This window comes from Danio rerio, chromosome 11 (genome assembly GCF_049306965.1).
Source record: "Danio rerio strain Tuebingen ecotype United States chromosome 11, GRCz12tu, whole genome shotgun sequence".
In the NCBI taxonomy this organism is placed as follows: domain Eukaryota; kingdom Metazoa; phylum Chordata; class Actinopteri; order Cypriniformes; family Danionidae; genus Danio; species Danio rerio.
In genome coordinates, this window is record NC_133186.1 from 23,062,501 (window position 1) to 23,082,807 (window position 20,307).

The window sequence follows — 20,307 nt, forward strand, 5'->3', positions numbered from 1 at the left end:
AAAATAAAGATTTGCGGTCAGGAAACAGCATGGTAGAAAGTTGTCACAGGCCGTGGTGCAGTTGAAAAGTTTTTCAAAAAGTGTTTGTGTGTGTGTGTGTGTATATATACAGTACACACTGCATATATAGACCATTTCAATGTAGTGATGTCATTGGCCCATGAATATTTCCTGCTTATCAAACTATTTCAGAACTGTAACGAGAAGCAATTCAATCATAACTTAATGTTAAAACCACCATCTTAACATTACTTACTAATATGTGGCTCTTTTTGGATTTTTGGAAGCTATAGAAATTAAAAATGTATAACAGGAAATAAGTTGAGACCATTGTTTTTGTTTACATCCCTCAAAATGGTCTATATACGTCTGCAGCGTGCAGCAGATCGGTGGCTGTTGCACAGACAAACGCCTGCACACTGCTTCTGCTCTCCACATGTGCAGAAACACATGTAAAAACATGAGTAATTGGCAGTTCATTCACATTGATAGAAAAGTGAGTAACTTCTATTTTAACTAAAACTAGAGGTGTGTCTTAAATGTGCATCACACAGTAACAAATAATCATATTTCAGTCATTCGACACAAATACAAGTATTTGTGTACTTTCCTCATATTTTTTGCTTGCTTGACATAAATTCCATTATACAAGTCATGTTTCAGATGCAACAAAAATGACTTTGAATTGGGAAATGAAGTATTATGTCCAAAACTAATTGTTCAAATTATCAATATACAAATCATTAATACACCTCTTGACAGGTTGGGCAAAAAGTACCAGATCTTAAGAGTCATTTAAAGTATAAAAACCTAGAGTTTTACACTTTGTTGCCACAAAATTTTTTTTTGGAAGTTTGGAGTTTGGAAGACAGAACATGCACTGAACTTCAATCAATGATCAGAACCTCTGGCCAATGTTGGTATTAGATCTGTGTGAGAGAGTGCAAGTATGGCCGGAGGTGGTTTACTAACCTTAGCTGCCTTCATTAAAATTTCTCTCTCCTGTTCCTCTTTCTTTTGTTTCTCCAACTGGTCGAGTTGCTCAAAGAACTTGAGCTGAGCGCGAACATCCTCCACCTGCTCGTACCGACTATCCTCCTGCACACATCCATCATTGACATTACACACGGGCTCAAAACAAACACAGTGAAGAAAGTCCACAATGACCTTTGGAATTATGAAACTGACATATCAAGAGTGTTAAGAAACGTAAACATGTGTTACGAAAGTTATCAGTACAAATAATGCTGAAAGCAAGTACAAATCTTAACTAAAGGCTCGGATGGGTCGGCAAACCTGCCTTGTAAGTCATGTTTTTTTGCTGGGCGATCAATGAAACTTTCTCTAGTAGGTTTTGCAGTCTTTGTTGAGTGGCGTGAGAGACGATGTTCACCACTTCGGGACCCAGATCTGTCACTCCAAACCTTTGGCCTGACAACAAACAGGACAACAGCTATCAGCTCTGGTAAAGTAGTACACAATTTGGTCGAACAGAATGTAAAAGTCTCACCTATCTCTAGTATCTTGTGCTGTAGCATACTGGCAGAGAGGAAAGCTTCGTCCTTGCAGGACCGCGTAACTGCACCGACCAGCTCTGAGTTTGTGGCCAGGATTCGAGCGCTCTCCTCAGAAAGATTAACGCCCGCCATTGAGGCCACGTCATTTATGTCGTCATCATCCCTGTACATTGACACATTTTATGATTAAATTTAGATTTTCAAGCTTGATTTAATTCTGGTATCAATTTAAGATCAATGAATTGGGCTTTGAACAGTTAAAGTTTCACGAAACCCTTGTTATGTTAAAAGATTTGCATGTGTTGAGCATCAGTTAAGACAATGTTAACACCTGTCAGCTTTAATTGTGGGGAAAACTGGATAATTTTGAGCTTTTGTCAGCTAATTTCAGCTTCCGGATTTAAAATGATTTTTGGAGCGTGATCAAAATCGGAGATTTTCCGACTTCTTAATTATTCATGACTGCATGTGCTTTCCAGAGGCAAGGCAGACCTGCCAGTGCGAAGCTGTGAGATCCTACGTTAATGGAAGAGACCGTGTCCACGGACCCATGCCACGGGTCGTATGTGTTTGTTTCCATGATCCACGGAGTTTGTTGTATGTTTTTCTCTGCGATCCTGTCAGGGCTAGCAAAGCTTTTGTGTGGACCAAGCATTTTTGTCGTGAGAGCAGTACGAGAATTGGAGAATGGTGGACGTTGTCGTTTATCAGGAGTTTGTTCACATTTAGACACATCACCGTGCTGCTGTGTTTGCCTAAATCCTCTAGATTACCAACAGGGCTAATGGTTAAAAAGACAGGGAAAGAGACCTGCTGCACTGAGTCTGCATTCAGACCTGGAAATTGAGGGAAAAGTCCTCATTTATAGTGTTTATATAAACACGATTATCTTTATAATTATATAAATTGTAGTTGCTTGTATTTGAAATTACGAATAATAAATGTAGCAGGGCATTAAATTACTGTTTATTTCTTTGCATGTTAATTATAAAATTATGCATCTCCTCACGGTTTGTCTCATTTTGTGAGCTAACTGACAACACAACAGTTGTTCACTCCACTCATTCTCCCCTGCTCTGTTGGCCAAGCCCACTCCTGCAGTTAGATCGCAGAGCTCCACGACCATTACAATGCATCTTTTGAGAAAATTCTGAGGAAAACCTGAACCGAAAGTGGGGGGTGTCATGACCCTTTAAAGGCAAAATTATTAGCTCTTTAAAATAGGGCTACACGATGTTGGAAAAATCGAGTGAGTAATGTGTATTTATATAGTGCATTCATCGTGTATGGCCATACACCCAAAGTGTGTCATGAGAGGGGGTCTCTCCACTCCACCACTAGTTCGCAGCATCTATTTGGATGATGCGACAGCAGCCACAGGAAAACAGCGCTAGTGTGCTCACCACACACCAGCTATAGATGGAGTGGGAAGACAGTGATAGAGCCAATTTGGTGGATGGGGATGATTGGGAGGCCATGATGGGTAAGGGCTTATGGAGAGAATTTGGCCTGGACACCAGGGTTACACCCCCTACTCTTTACGAGAAGTGCCATGGGCTTTTTTAATGACCACAGAAAGCCAGGACCTCGGTTTAACATCTCAATCGAAATATGGCGCTCACTGACAGTATAGTGTCCCCTTCACTATACTGGGACATGAGGACTCACACAGACCCCAGGTTCAGCACCACCTGCTGGCCTCTCTAACACCACTTCCATCAGCAACCTAGTTTTCGCATGTGTTCTTCCATATAAGTACTAGCCAGGCTCAGCCCTGCTTAGGTTCAATGAGTAAACGGTTCTGGGCTGCATGGCTGTGGCAAATCTAACCTTGCAATATATATATTTTTTCTACGGTATATATTGTGATATAATTACAATTTCACTAAATGTGTTAAACTATTGGGAAAGAATTTATAATTTTAGATTGACTGGGATATTTCTGTAGGGGAGTGCATATGCATAACATATAAGAAACAAGCACGGATAAATTCAATTAAAAAGTAAAAATTATATAAACAATGTTTTATTGTTTTTTGAAAACTCAAACTGTATTCAGGTAGGGATGCTCCAATTAGGATTTTTGCAGCCGATACCGAGTACCAATGTCATGGTGATCGGCCATTACCGATTCTGATGCTTCATGCTAATATAAAAGGCACATTTTCTTTCTGAGTAAGTGAAGATCTCGCCTTACCTACTGTAAGTGAATAAATAAAAAGTGCTGCATTTAATCTCTTAAAAACGTTTTACTGTATCTTCACACCGAAAGTGGCAAGAGTGGCAGCGATAAGCAACAAGGAGCAGTGCGGCGGATCTTCGCCAGTGTGGGCGTCGAAGAGAGTTGAAATCAAGTCAACTTCATGGTAATGAGCTATGATGCGGTTCAGCGGCAAGCAATTGGAATGAAGAAGTCCACCGCTTGAGAGGAGTCCAGAGAACACAGTCACTGTGGTTTTGACCACAGTTGTTCCCAAGTGTTTGATTATTGTGGTCGCCGGATTTCCAATTATTTTCAATGTTTTCTTACAGGGAAAGCATAGTATTTGTTTTATTAACAATTCAATAGTTTATTGTTATGATTTTTTCAAAGTTAAAAAAAGTACAATTTCTTAGACCTACATGCTTTTAAAACACTCACACAGTCTCAGGCCTCAATAAACACTTGGAAATGCTCAGTCATAATCCAGACTCAACATTGTGTATACTCACGATGTGACTATTGCGAATGTTCACGTTGCTATATGTCGATGCTAAACGATATATTGTGCAGCCCTACTGTGAAATTTTAACCAAAATTGACATAATCTGTCATTATTTACCTTTTTGTATTTCTTCTGCTGAACACAAAAGTATTTTGAAGAAAGCTCAAAAACTGTCACCACTGACTTCAATAGTATTTGTTTTTTTCTACTACTGAAGTCAATAGTCACAGGTTTTCAGCTTTCTTCAAAATATCTTCTTTTGTGTTTAACAGCAGTAAAAAAATGTATTAGGGTTTAAAACATGTCAAAAAGGTTTGAAACAAAAAAGAAGGCGAGTAACTGATGACAGAGTTTTCATTTTTGGGTGAACTCGCTCTTAAATAATGCAAGCAAATTTTCACAATATTTCCTAACTTTTTTTTCTTTTGGAAAAATTCATTACAAAAATTGTTCTACAAAAATTGGTTTTAAAATTTTAGTATATATAATTTTAAAAGGTCAATAATATGAGCCCCTTAAGAAAGTTTTATTTGTTCATTTGGCTACAGAATAAACCACTATTGTTCAATTATTTGTCTAATTATCCGAATTATAATAATTATATTGCCTATAAATAAACTTTACTGCAATTCTTTATTTCCTGTAAAGTGATATACCAATGGATTGCGCATCTATGGCAAATGCTTCGGACAGTGTTGTTCAGCCTCCCTGCTATTTGAAATGTGTATGGTGCGTGTGGAAGATTCAATGTATTTATATTTTTTTCTTCAAAATAAACAAACCTGAAAGTTCCTCCAGCTCCATCCTTGGGTTTATTCTTTTGAGCAGCCACTAAATTGACAGAGCTATGAACCAGTTTAGTGCTGGCCATCACACCCTGCTTCAGTGGCACTAGGAGACAGAGACGTGTGTGTGTGTTAGATTATGAACTATGTTATAAGGCAATAATAGATATGATGCACTAATCAACACTCTCACCTGTCTGGATCTGTTTGAGCTGTAACTGAGGCTGACCCACTACTATGTGGCTGTGAGGTTGACCCCTGAGCGTGACCATCGGGGTGGTGGTTAGGGTGACCTGAGGGGGCTTCACTATTGCCCCCTGTTGCGGAGACTGCAACACCTGAAACATGACAATGAATGCACTTTTGTAAAAGCAGTACGAATGTTTTCAGATCGCTATTGTAAATGACTTTCCTTTTTGAGCCAACACTGCATAATCTATCTTGCATTCCATTACATGAATTGATTGTGCATGTAAGCTTTTAAATATTTATTAATATATGCAAGCAACAACAATAATTATAGATTAATATAAATTTAAACTATTTTACTAATACACTTTTTTCATGAAAAATGTAGTTTTTTGTTTTTGCATTTTCATGTACTTAGAAAGAGCATCTTTATTTATAAATTGTCAAATAAACAATTAAGTTTTCATATTTCTGAATAAATAGATGTGCGAGATTAAATTGTATTATTGAGTATAATTGTGTTACATAGGTGTATACATTTTCATGTAGAAATAATATGAATGAGCAATACATAAAACCAAATGTGCTGGCACACAATTTCAAATGAAATAATTAAAACAAAAAAAATTACAAACAATTTAAGTATAAAATAAATTGAAATTCATATAGCATTTAATATAAACAATATTTATTCTAAATGTCGAGCCATTAATTAAATGTTAGAATTTATCTTAAATATTTATTATTATTTTATCATACACACACACACACACACACACACACACATTGCTTCCCACAGGTTTAAAATAAACTGTACTTGGGGTGGTAGCTGGATTGAAACACATCTTTTACCCACATCACATAAATGGTCAACCATAGGAATTGTATACGACAAACAAAAAAACTATGTCATTTTAACTATATTTTTGTTTATTATGACAGTTATACAGTTATATTTTCGTGCAGGAAAAAGTCTTATTTGTTTTATTTCGGCTAGAATAAAAGCAGTTTTTAATTTCTTAAAAAACATTTTTGGGACAAAATTATTAGCCCCTTTAAGCTATTTTTTTTTCCGATAGTGTACAGAACAAACCATCATTATACAAAAAGTGTTTCAGATTATACTTTCTTGAATACTGGTCATTTTTATAGGTTCTATGGTCCATAAACACACAAACCATAGACAAATAAAATCTATTCAGCGAAATCTTTTGAATGGTTCATTAAAAAGAACCAGCACTTAAAAGTCGTCTTATGTACAAAAAACCCCCCACAGTTTTATACCCTGTTTTCAATCATCAATATTGTGCACCAATAAAATGCATACACTATATTCTTTAGAATTAACTGACAGCACAGAGCGACTTTCAGCATGAAACTATGCACAAATAAAATCAGCGAAGAGTAAGACTAAACACTTGCTTTAGCAGTAATGTACTGTTAGCCTTAAAGCTGCACTCAGCAATATTTGAAAAACCATTCTGACCACACTGTTGCTCCCAATCCAGCCAATCAGAATTAATGAGTGTGTCTAATAACTAAATCAGAGATTTCAAAAAGTGACAAGGTTTGTATTCATGTAGGTTTGTTTCAACATCAAATATCATCAACATCAATTGTAAAAACAAAATTATCAGTGCAAACCAGCGGTGTCATTGTGCCTGCAGTAAATGAGGCATGTGGAAGAGTGTTTACCAGAGAGGCAGTCTGACTGGAGTTGCTGAGGGCTGGCTGGGTGAGTGTACGAGGGGCTGCGGTGGTGCCTCCAGCAGTGTTGGGACTGGTCAACACCACAGTGGGTGAGTGGAGGGCCTGGCTCTGCTGGATGAAGGCCGTAGAGTCTGGAGTGAGCTGTCGCAGAGCTGGAAGACTCCTCTGTGGAAAGAGAACAATCATTATGGGCAACAAATAGGGCTGTGTGACATTGACAAAAAAAATCTTAATAAGATTCTGATAACAACAATTAAATAATATTCTGAATAAATAAATATAGGCATGAAACTGCCAAAGTGGCAGAAAGCACCGTTCTTTTTTATGAATGATTGACTCAAACACTGAAGTGATCCTCTGAGACAAACAAATGTTCTACTCGCGGCTTTGTTAGAAATCATTTTCATTAATAAAACAGGTAATAATCTAAATATATTGTGTCTCTCTCAATTATGCATCTGACGTGACTCTCTCAATATTAACGTCCTATTTGTTGAACTGTAAAAATCAATTATCACATTTACAATTGTGCCATCTCCGGTAAAACTGCACACATCATTTCAATGTGCTATTACTTCATTATCATATACTGTAAATATACAGTAAGAAAAACAAAACCCTGTTATTGGATATTTTTGCTTTCAAAATATTTAGAAATTATTGGGTCATACCATCTACATTCTTATAGGATGGGGAAAGATTTTAAAATCTTAAGATGTATCTGCATGCAGCTCACACTTTCTGATCAACAATTGTATAACAATTCTGGTTTTATTAAAGTCTATAAAACCCCTAGCAACAAAACGCTCCTGTTAACCAACTTTTAGTTGGTAATAAATCATTACAGGTACAAAAATGCAAATAAAAACAAAAATCTTTTAATCAGCTACAGTCATCAGAACTAAACAAGAAACTTATAAACTAAGAAATTAATAAAAAAATAATATAAATATTACATGCTTATGTTATATAAATATTATATAAGTGGATTAAGAGCTGCTCAATCATGATCAATATGCTCTGTGTGTGTGAAATTAATCCTGGTTTGCTCCTAAATGATTTTCTACAATTACTGGACACTTAGGTTAATTAATCATTTAATAAGAGTTAATTACACTTTAAGTACCTGGGTCATGCACCTGTAAAACAACTATGTGCATAAATGGATTGAATTGTGTGTCCTTGAAGATTTAAGAACTGTAATATCTGTACCTTAAGGAAAGGCACTAGATAAGGCTGAGGAGAGGAGTTGAGCTCTTTGTAGAGCCTGCTGGTGAACTCCTCTGCTTCAATCTTCCCTTCCTGAGAAGAAAAAAACACAAATGAAAAATAAGTTCAAAACACTGGGGTCAAAATACAAGAACAAAAAACTGTTTGTTTTAACCTAAAGAGAAAACATTTAGGACTGAAAAGTGCTTACAGAAATTTGAACAAAACGCTAATTGGAAACAAAACCATTATTAAACCATTAAAATCACCACTACATACAGTTAAAGTCAGAATTATAAGCCACCTGGAATTATTAGCCTCCCTGTTAATTTTTTTACCCATTTCTGCTAACAGAGGGAAGATTTTTTTCAACACATTTCTACACATAATAGTTTTAATAACTCATTTCTAATAACTGATTTATTTTATCTTTGCCATGATGACAAAACATAATATTTCATTCATTCATTTTTTTTTTCGGCTTAGTCCCTTTATTAGTCAGGGGTCGCCACAGCAGAATGAATTGCCAACTTATCCAGCATATGTTTTACACAAGCGGATGCCCTTCCAGCTGCAACCCATCACTGGGAAACACCCATACACACTCATCCACACACATATACTACAGACAATTTAGCTCACCCAATTCACCTATAGCGCATGTCTTTGGACCAGAAGGAAACCCACACAAACACAGGGAGAACGTGCAAACTCCACACAGAAATCCAACTGACCCAGCCGAGACTCGAACCAATGACCTTCTTGCTTTGAGGTGATCATGCTACCCACTGCACCACCACATAATATTTCACTAGATATTTTTCAAGATACTAGTAGTCAGATTAAAGTGACATTTTAAGGCTTAACTAGGTTAATTAGGTTAACTGGGCAGGTTAGGGTAATTAAGCAAGTTATTGTATATTGATGGTTTGTTCTGTAGACTATCTATATAGCTTAAATGGGCTAATAATTTTGACCTTAAACTTTTATTAGCTTTAAAGTAACTTTATTTAGCTAAAATAAAACAAATACGACTTTCTCCAGAGGAAAAATATATTATCAGACATACTGTGAAAATGTTCTTGCTCTGTTAAACATAACTTGGGAAATATTTAAAAAAGAAAATAAATCAAAAGGGGAGCTAAAAATTCTTCAACTGTACATAAACATTTAAAGGGATAGTTCACCCTCCACTTCTTCCAAAACTTTTTAAGTACTGAAGAGTTCTGGAAACTTGCATCCATAGACTTTCATAGTCATCCTATCTCCTTTTATATTGTTTACAACAGTAGTTCTTATCTAAAACGTGGCAGATTAATTCTTCTTGTTATAAATATCTATTACTGTCAGCCAATTTAAACATTATAACTAGTTTGAACATTTACACTGTACTGTGATGAAAGGTAACAAATAAACAAAACATCAACGTTTAAACTAAAATGTGCTTATAAAAGTGAATTAAAATGGCACTGTTCTTAAAAAGTGAAAAGAAAGCTGCTGTACTCAAATGTAAAGTATTAACAAATAGTAACCTATTCATCAAAACCTGGAAATGTTCCTTGGACCTCATAAATATAGGCTATATGTCATCATTTTCATATATAAACTCATTTTGATGCATTTTATAATATGTTGCATGTAAATATGACTTATTTGCATATCTTTAAAATCTAAACATTAACTTGTATTTTAAATATATGAATTGGATTTACATATTTAAATAAGAAATTAGATCTGCTTACTGCGCGTTAGAGTAGGATTTGTGTGTTAGAAAAGCAAATCAATAAACTTGACCTGTCACCACTGGGATATTAAAATACGAGATATGCCCCCAACAACTGTTACAAATATGAGGAAGAAACTAGCTTCAAATGATAGAATACATAACAAACATTAAAAAAATTGAAAATAAAATAAATGGTTTTGCCTATTAAAAACAATTTACTAATCATATCGTTATCGTACGCGTTAAAGGGTTAAAAGTGTGTTCTTTTTTACTTTAATTATTCAGCGATTCCTCTGCGTACCACTAGAAAGAAGCCTGCCACTAGGTGTACACGTACACGTACCACTGTTTGAGAACCACTGGTTTACATAAATGTTTTAAATAAATGCTGTTATTTCAAACTGCTAAACAAATTATTATATTAAATTAGCATATTAAATTAAATTAGAGTAACACTGGAGTTATAGCTGTTAAAAAACGTTATATTTAAAAATAAATGAAAACTGTTATTGTAAAGCGAAATAATATATAGTTGTCTTTTGATTATCATGCTTGTTTTGAATGAGATATTGGTAACACTTTATTTTAAGTCACAATTCATGCAATTAACAAACCATTAACAAGACTATTAGCTTGATAAACTGCTACTTAGCTGCTTATTAATAGTTTGTAAAGTAGTCGTTGAGTTTAGATTTAGGGGCGGATTTGGGATGTAAAATAAAATCCAACTAACATATCTAAAGTAGAAAATAGATGTATATACAGTTGAAGTCAGAAATATTAGCCCACTGTTTATTTTTTCCTAATTTCTGTTTAACGTAGAGAACAGTTTTAAAACATTATATATTGTAAGCTGAGAAAATATTATATATATTTTCCTTCTATGCTAATGAAGGACTACTGAGACATTCCAAGCATGGGAGGGGTCCTCCTGGTGAGGCAGAGTTCCTCACAGCTCCGATACGCATCTCTGCCATTTGCTTACAGTAACCATTTGCTCTTCACCATACACAATTCATCAGCTTGTGTTCTTCCTTCTGATATCTTTGTCATGTTTGGTGTCATTTGACAGTTTATGACTTCAGTGTTGTAGTGATGAAATCAACAGAGACATTGATTAATTGTATTTTAATCTACAATATATTTACTATTGTTGGGTCATGGCCTGAGGAGAGTATGTTAATGTACTTCTCCCCCACTTCATCTCTTCAACTTTGTTCTCATGTTTTGGGGGTTGGTTTTCACTCATGTTTGACAATGCTTTGCTCAGGGTATAATAGGGAAAGGTAACTGTTGATCTGGGAGAATGGCTTTTACTCTGCATCTCCCGCACACCGGTGCGTAGCCTCATATGCTAACAAAGGCAGTTTCACTGTCTTTGTTGCTCAGCAGTGCATATGTTACAGCTTATTTCTTTATACAGTATGTTAGTTTGTGTCATTCTAATGTCTGTATATTTGATCATGTAACTTAATAAACAACTTTGCCTGCTTTAAGACGTAGAGATTCTTTCTCTTTATCAATGATGATAACAACTTTAATGGAGTCAGATTAATTACAATGGAGTCAGATAAATAATGGATTTAAACACGCCATCCTTCAACTGCTTCCTGTTTCCGATTATTGGTTCAGAATAGCAGCGTAAGCTTCAAGCCTTACAATTTGGCGAACCCGACGCGATATAATTTTGGCGAGTTTTAATCGCAAGATACATTTTGTATCAACATCTACTTTGCTTATCCTGGAAATGGATTATTTTACTCTTGGACACATGATGGTCATCAGAATGAGAACTCTTCTGAGTGGATTAAAGCTGAACTTCTAACCACAGAGTGGGTAAGTCTGTTTTCATTGCTTCATGGCTTGGTAGGGAAAGTCTCCATTTGCATGAATTGTATGAAACAGGAATTAGAAGTAACAGAATAATCCAAGTAATCATCTCACTGTGAAATCCAAGTAAATGTCCTCCAAAATGGAGTGGAATACTTATTACGAATATGATCTGTTTACATTATGGACTGAAAATGTTGAGCCTGTACTGTACAAACTCACTAGAAAAGGCCTCGATTTGGACGCTACTAGTGAGGACATTTCCATATGGTGGAAAACAGTGGGCATTAAACAAAAGAAATGTAAACACAAAGAAATCATTGAGGCTTTAAATTACCTGAATGCCTCTAGCATACGCAATAACCTAAAAAAGGTGTTTGCAAATTTAAAGGAGAAAACTGAACAATTGGTCACAGCAGATTCTGAAGCACAAAAGTCACAGGAAAAAATTGAACATCTCCAATCACAGCTAGACAAACTACTAGAGGATCAATTAGCATTGGCTAAAAGATGTGAGAAATACATGGACATAATTGAAGATTTGAAAAACAAATTGACTGTGCAAAAACTGATGCCTGTCAGAAACACAAAAGCTAACAAGCATTTGACTTCAGAATCAGAGGAAGCTGATGACATATCTCTGCAAAAGGTGCCTGTTTCAGCTTTAAAGGTTATGAAACACCCAAACGGCACAGAGACAAACATTCAACGTGCTTTAACAGTACATGAATGTAACTCGTTTAAAGCAGAGATTGGACCATTCCCTCTTAAAGGACCCTTCCAACCATGGTGGAGGCGAGTTGTTAGGCACAAATATGCATTTCAACTCGAACCAAAAGACATTTGGCAAATTGTTTTCACCTCAATTCCAAATGTTCTGATCTATAAGGCCCCACAAGTCTTATTTGAAGGCACAATTATACAGCCAATACACCCCAATGAGTCTGAGAGTGAGATCTTGAACAGACTAAAACTCTGCCTTTGTGACCTGCGTGGTAAAAGCCCTGCTGAATGGGAGTTGATTTACAACCGGAAACAGAATATTGCAGAATCGTTTGAGACATATGCTGAAAATTTGTTTGAAATTTTCGAAGAATATTCTGGCATAGATGATGTTACACGCAACAATCCAATTCTTTTGGGATTACTGGTTGAACATGCAGGGCCCCACGTTCAGAAAGCGCTCATGGCTGGTGCTAGTCCTCCAAAAAACACATTTGAAGATATTGTGAACTGGGGAACAAAGGTCGAGTCACACAGACAAATGCATAGTGAATTAGCAGCATCAGGGTGTCATGAAGATGTTAAAGCTATTAGACAATCTAGCAAAATACCTTGCAAGAAACAAGATCGATTCTGTTGTTCCTGTTTAAAAATGGGCCACACTGAACAAAAGTGTTGGTCTCTGAACAGAGGCAGACCTCCGCCCTATTTCCTGAGACGTAGACAGTCTCAATCTAAGGACACAGAACAACACTCTAGAAGCAGCCAAAATTCAACTTCAAGTAAAACTATTACTGAGTTGACAAATATGGCTATGCAAGGTCTCCAGCTATTAGCTTCATTTGCTAGTGGGCTAACAGCTCAATTGAAATAACCTAATAATATTACACCCTGACTGCACTGATCCTTTTTGCATTTTCAAACCTGTGATTGTGTTAAACATGCAGCCTTCCTCATAAACACACAATAGTTGTTTGTACTACTACATGTATACATAGACTACTAGAATTGTTAAACAATATCTAGTGAACTGTGTTAATGTTGGATTTGATTGTCTCCTATAATTGGACCGCTCTGCTATTTTCCATATAGCTGCAGCTGAACCATAAAACAGGAGCACAAAACTTGCCACCTGGCTACAGTGTTATTCACAATTGCATTAACATAAAAATGCTTTCCTTCCAGCAGGATTCAGTATCAGTGCACTTGTCCTTTTTACCATGCTCTAATAACAAACCAAGGTGTGGATCTTTGAGCCCGATCACAACCCCATCTTACATTTCAAGGGCTTCCTGTTAAAACAACAGGACCAAATTTGCATCACAATTGTCAATAGCAACTTTTGTTACCTTTGGTCGGAGCATGGTCACACCAACACATTCACACAGTTAAATACAATCACATAAACAACACCATTTGTCTCTCTACATATAGTCAACTTAAACTCTTCTTTTTAACTAAAATATTTTCACATTGGAAAGCCCTACATCATGTGCTTTCCAATAAGGAAAATTTCCATTTACTTTTTGTTCATCTAAACCATTTTGCTTTTTACCTTTTTGAATCTTTTTTATGCTCTCACAGCAATTTTTGTTTTCAATAACTGAATGGACTTTCATGTTATTTCTTGGTTTGAGACATTTTAACCTTTTTAGATCGCTTTTTATTTTTACAGTTAAGTCATCACAAAGGCAATTTTTTGAAATTTCTGAATTTGATCACATTAATTATATTATACTCTTGCTATAACAGCAAGTGCTGAAATCAAACAAACTTTTCATAAAGACAAATACTTTCAGAAAAATTAACGGTGTCTTTTATGTTTTTAGATGATGCTCCTACTATCAGAGAGGGGTTTGAATTTATTACTGGTGGACTTTTTCAAAGATACATACATTTTTCCAGAAACATTAAAGGTCCCAATTTTGTTTTTACACCATATTCATTTATATTGTTGGTGCTCCTACTATCAGAGAGGGGTTTGGAATCAACATTTATTACAATATTTTAATCCTTCCAAAGGTCTCATTTATTTGTCTTGTTTTTCACAACTTTTTCAGTTACTCTTAAATTCTGCATATCAAAGCATATACTTTATCTTTTTAACATAAACCGATTTAATTTGGCCACTTCATAATCAACCAAATTGTTTTTATTTTATTTTTATTTGCTTTCTTTCTAAACATCAGAAAGATTATAATCCCTATCATGTTGTTACTTTCCCTTCATTATATTCTGAGCAAACATTCAATTGTGTCATTTATTTTGTCTTCGGACATTGAGTTTTAATTTGAAATGCCATTATATTGATATTTGAACTACTACATGCTTATATTGCCATATAACCTCATATGCCAGTTTTGCAGATATGTTTTTCTTCTCATTGCCATGGTTATTCTTTTGCTGTTCTGTCACCAGTTATACATCGTCAATGAATGCCTCTTTCAGTTTTCATGGGTTGCTCTCCTTTGCAAATCATTTTCTGTGCATGAAGGTAAAGGCAGCTTCAGTGTGGAACACAAACACTGGAGAATTGAAGACGCCCTCCACAAGATATACTAAATCCCACAGATATCAGAGTTTACTTGGCTTCCTAAGCCAGAGACGGACATACATCTTGTGAAATGGACATTAGGATCCAGACAAGACATCCTGACAAGTGTCCCCATGTGATTATCTGACTATGCCTACACCTGACAGGAAAAGGTGTTCTGTGTGCATATCTTCTGAGCGTCATTGACAATGATCATCATCAGTCTGCACTGCTCTGCCAAAGGAGACACTGGATTACTCTTCTCAGCTTTTATTTGAGGTCACATGTGGACCTTTTATAATTTCTGAGGTCCAATGAACCTGAGAGGGGACTGTAAGCTGAGAAAATATTATATATATTTTCCTTCTATGCTAATGAAGGACTACTGAGACATTCCAAGCATGGGAGGGGTCCTCCTGGTGAGGCAGAGTTCCTCACAGCTCCGATACGCATCTCTGCCATTTGCTTACAGTAACCATTTGCTCTTCACCATACACAATTCATCAGCTTGTGTTCTTCCTTCTGATATCTTTGTCATGTTTGGTGTCATTTGACAGTTTATGACTTCAGTGTTGTAGTGATGAAATCAACAGAGACATTGATTAATTGTATTTTAATCTACAATATATTTACTATTGTTGGGTCATGGCCTGAGGAGAGTATGTTAATGTACTTCTCCCCCACTTCATCTCTTCAACTTTGTTCTCATGTTTTGGGGGTTGGTTTTCACTCATGTTTGACAATGCTTTGCTCAGGGTATAATAGGGAAAGGTAACTGTTGATCTGGGAGAATGGCTTTTACTCTGCATCTCCCGCACACCGGTGCGTAGCCTCATATGCTAACAAAGGCAGTTTCACTGTCTTTGTTGCTCAGCAGTGCATATGTTACAGCTTATTTCTTTATACAGTATGTTAGTTTGTGTCATTCTAATGTCTGTATATTTGATCATGTAACTTAATAAACAACTTTGCCTGCTTTAAGACGTAGAGATTCTTTCTCTTTATCAATGATGATAACAACTTTAATGGAGTCAGATTAATTACAATGGAGTCAGATAAATAATGGATTTAAACACGCCATCCTTCAACTGCTTCCTGTTTCCGATTATTGGTTCAGAATAGCAGCGTAAGCTTCAAGCCTTACAATATTTAATAACTAAATTATAGTAACTGATTTATTTTATCTTTGCCATAATGACAGTAAATAATATTTGACTAGATATTTTTCAAGACACTTTTATACAGCTTAAAGTGGCATTTAAAGGCTTAACTAGGTTAATAAGGTTAACTAAGCAGGTTAGGGTAATTAGGCAAGTTATTGTATAATAATGGTTTGTTCTGTAGACAATCGAATAAATATATAGCTTAAAGGGGCTAATAATTTTGACTTTAAAATGGTGTTATAAAAATTTAAAACTGCTTTTATTCTAGCTAAAATAAAACAAAAAAGACTTTTCCAGAAAAAATTTTTTATCGGACATACTGTGACAATTTCCTTGCTCTGTTAATTAGGGAATCATTAGGGAAATATTTAAATAAGAAAAAAAAATTCAAAGGGGGGCTAATCATTCTGACTTCAAATATAAGTAAAATATGAAATACCTACTAATATAAAGTTAATGTCCTAGTAATAGCCAGTAAAAAAGCTAGTAGTCAATAGTGTCAATTACTAAAAACTTAAATGTTACCAAGATTTTTCGTCAAGTGAAATTTATCTAATTAATCAATTAAGTCAAAACATTTGCACTAATGTGTATAAACTGAAGAGCAGACAATGAAGCACTCATTTAACAACCTGCAATATAATTCAGTTTAGTTCAACTGCTGTGCACAAAAAAGTCTTTAAACAATATTAAAATAGCCTTTAAAAAATAAATAAAAAGATTTCCACCAAATCAAAACCATGCAAAATCTCTTGATACTCACCAGCAGGTTCTTGACCAGCTCTTTAACGTTGGCGACAGTCTCTGACGACTGCTTACCGCTAGTGGCTAGCTTTATCAGCGTAGACAAGAAGTTCCTACATTTCTTTACATTCTCCATTGTCTCCTATTAAAAAGGAAAATGACTGCCTTTAGTGGAAACTCATTTTCATCCTTCAGCAGTACAGCTTAATGTAATCCTTGTTCCCTCAGAATAATACAAATGTTCAGGTTACCATTTAATAACATGAGTCTTATATCAAATGGGGATATCTGGGGATTCCCAGAGTGCTTTCATCTAGATTTGCACTTGGAAATCTCACACATTTACCATCCCTTAAAACACATCAGGTCAGTTTACAGACCGTTTAAGCATGAGTCTTTAGTTAAACCTGCGTGTCTTTTGTGTGATTGCTAAGTTAGCATAGCCGCTCACCGTTGCTGAGGAGACGGTGGTCCCTGTGGCAGCAGTCACAGTCCTCTGGGCGGCTCCTGCCTGCACTGACAGCACTGGACCCACAGAGGAGGCCTGCTGACACACAAGACAGAGAGCATGAAGAGAAGAGCCAACACACAAATACACTGTACAGATTATTTTCCGAAGAACCGTTTATGCATGATCGGGCTTTGAATTCACCTTTACTAGTGTTTACACGATAATGGAATAACTTTGATGAGATAAATTAAAAATTACAAATTCTCAATACTACTACCGATGACATGAGTAAATATTTTTACTACTGGTTCAGCCAGGCCAGTCAGTCCAATCGTAGCCAACATTTTACTTGCCCAGCCAAAAAAAATTTGTTTTCATTGTTTTGAATCATGTAAGATTCTAATAATTTCAATATTAGAGAAGAAAGAACAGTACAACCTAATTTACTTCAATTAAAACATTATTATTTATTAAGTGAATGGTCAGTAATAAACAAATATGCAAAACACAACCAAAAGCACAAATAAATATAACAGAACTAATACACAGTTAAAGGGACTAAGCCGACAAGAAAATGAAAGAATGAATAATACACAGTTCAAAAAAGTGCTTCAAATTCCTGTAAGGTCTAAGGCTACGTTCACACATCAACGATTTATCCAAAAACAGAAACATTTTTCCAGTGCATTGTGAAAAAGTTTCAAATCTACTAGGGATTAAACGATTATAGATCTTGGTTGTTTGATAATAGTCTAAGGAATAATCATGATTTCAAAAATGAATTATTATTTGCATTTATTATTTTTAAAACACTAGTTTAGAAAATCACATGAAAACTCTTTACATTTTAAAGTGTTGTTTATTGCTGCTCAGTAACCAAATAATACAGAATAAAATAGTAATAAAAACAAACAATAGTCCACTTCTCTCTTTGGACTTAAAAATAAGTGGAAAAAAAGTTTTGGGCTTTTTTAAACATAATTTTATTATTTTATTTAATCTGAAAATAAATGACAGAACAATACATAAATAAAAATAAGAATAAATAAAAAAGTATTTGTCTAATCATATTAGCTAAGCATTTCTCACTTAAAGAGAACAAATGTAGTAGTTTTGCTTTGTGCAAAAATGCGATGTTGAGAAGCCTTTACGATTAATAAACAGTGACGAATTAAAGCATGATTAATAGTGAAACCGGTTAATCATTGCAACCCCAAAGTCTACATGCCATGAAAAATGGCCAAAATCATTGAAATACATATGTCAGGCTAGTATTTGGTGCTGTCATCCTATTAGTAAACAGAACCTGTGAGAAAGTGATGACATGGTGTCAGTGGCTTGGTATTCCTGTTAATTTGCTGTGTGTGTGTGTGTGTGTGTGTGTGTGTGTGTGTGTGTGTGTGTGTGTGTGTGTGTGTGTGTGTGTGTGTGTGTGTGTGTGTCACACAGCAAATTAACACAAATGCAGAGTTTGCCGACATCTCCACTTTTGGTCTTAATGTGAAGTAAATCCACGCATCGGTTAGGAAACACATGAGACAATAACACTACCACTAGGGGTGTCAAAATTAATTGTTTCTTCGGTGCACCGCGATGCAGACGCAGACAATTCGGTATCGGTTCAGTAATAATTTCAGTCATAACAATTTCATAACAATTTCAGTCTTTTCACCAACAGTTACAGCAGTAGCCCCTATTTCTCTGCGATTGAGGGAATGAAAGCGAACTCCATTTCTCTCTTTCTCTCACTGTGGCCCATTTCACCTGCTGGCGTGACTTTTCCTTCCCTCTATTTTTCTCTCGGCTGTAATCCCGCAGCTGTACCTGTGCATTGTTGCGAGACCCGACCAGATTTCATGCGGCGAGGGAAAAAGTTTCCGAATAAAGCGCGGGAGAGGTCGGTAACTCTGGTGTAATATTAACACGAGTGGGCAGTCTCACAATATCGCTCCCGAGCGAGCGAGCAAGCAAGCCCGTGTGGCGTGTGTGTGTGTGCGCGCGCGCGCGTGTGCGTTCGTTTGTTTGGTGCTATTTATGTTCATGTATGTGTGTAAATGAGAGACAGTTTGGTGCTGTGTGTCCGTGTATGTGTGTTTATATAGACAGCTTGTTAAAGCCACCCCCCAAAATATAACACTGTGTATGGAAATCAATGCACAGTGATGCACCGAGATATCGAATTGAACCAAATCGATGGCATGATAATCGTAACCGAACCAAACCGTGAGACCAGTGTAGGTTCACACCTTTAACTACCACATAATCTGCCATTTTTGAACATGTTTGTTAGGGGTAATCTACATTACCCTAAAGCCGCACTATGCACATGTGACAGCATCATTTTCAAAAGTTTCATTTTTGGGTAAGACAATGGCAGCGTTTTTTTAAAAACTTCCAATTTCAAACCTATTTTCATCTTATGCATTTGCAGTCTTAAAAACAACTATGTCAAACATTTAAAGGAGTAAAACTTAATTGTAAATATGTACAACCAGATTAAATGATTCCAGTTTTTAGCTTAAAACTTTTTCATGTAAGCAACCCCGAACAGTGATTTTGTATTTTGTTTTTGATTAATGGTTATAAACAAAAGCAGGTTGCTGTCTCCTGAAAAGCAGCTGTTCCTTTTCACTTTATTTGTAACCAATCGTATAAACAGGTACTGAATTTTTAATGTTATTTGACATAATTAGATTATGCTTAAAAAATAATGCAAAGAGAGAGACAGTGCATGAGTATGGAGTTCTCACGTCTTTCACTTCAATAAATTGCTAATTCAGAAAAGTGATAATGTATTGTTTAAATCATTCCAGTATAAATACATATCAATAGGTTTGACAACACTTCAGGCATGGGCCGGGATAAGTTTCTGACAATATGATAACTTTAAAATAAAATATATAAAATATAAAAATAACACGGTTTCACGGTATTGTGATTGCTGCTTTAAAATATAATCTTTTTAAATGTCTGTGGTAAAAATCAGCAACTTTTTCTACTTTAAACATATATTTTATTTTGA

At 35.6% G+C, this 20,307-nt stretch overlaps 1 protein-coding gene and 1 long non-coding RNA gene across 3 annotated transcripts in view; one reads left to right on the forward strand and one right to left on the reverse strand.

Annotated features, from left to right (window-relative positions):
• Positions 1-20,307, reverse strand: part of taf4a (TAF4A RNA polymerase II, TATA box binding protein (TBP)-associated factor) — a 43,335-nt gene that overhangs the window by 13,250 nt on the left and 9,778 nt on the right. Inside the window, exons 4-12 of one of the 2 annotated variants that reach the window (XM_001920909.8) lie at positions 17,286-17,378; positions 16,854-16,976; positions 8,119-8,208; positions 6,892-7,071; positions 5,201-5,345; positions 5,005-5,113; positions 1,511-1,680; positions 1,301-1,431; positions 973-1,098 (exon numbers count right to left, since the gene is read on the reverse strand). In XM_001920909.8, coding sequence (XP_001920944.5) covers positions 973-1,098; positions 1,301-1,431; positions 1,511-1,680; positions 5,005-5,113; positions 5,201-5,345; positions 6,892-7,071; positions 8,119-8,208; positions 16,854-16,976; positions 17,286-17,378 — 1,167 coding nt within the window. Of the gene's footprint in view, positions 1-972; positions 1,099-1,300; positions 1,432-1,510; positions 1,681-5,004; positions 5,114-5,200; positions 5,346-6,891; positions 7,072-8,118; positions 8,209-16,853; positions 16,977-17,285; positions 17,382-20,307 lie in introns of both variants that reach the window. The other variant, XM_005172888.6, reaches the window with a different exon arrangement.
• The window catches only part of LOC141376595 (uncharacterized), a 244,120-nt gene continuing 234,955 nt past the window's right edge, over positions 11,143-20,307 (forward strand). Inside the window, exon 1 of the long non-coding RNA XR_012387141.1 lies at positions 11,143-12,341. This is a non-coding gene — a long non-coding RNA (uncharacterized lncRNA). The remainder of the gene's footprint in view (positions 12,342-20,307) is intronic.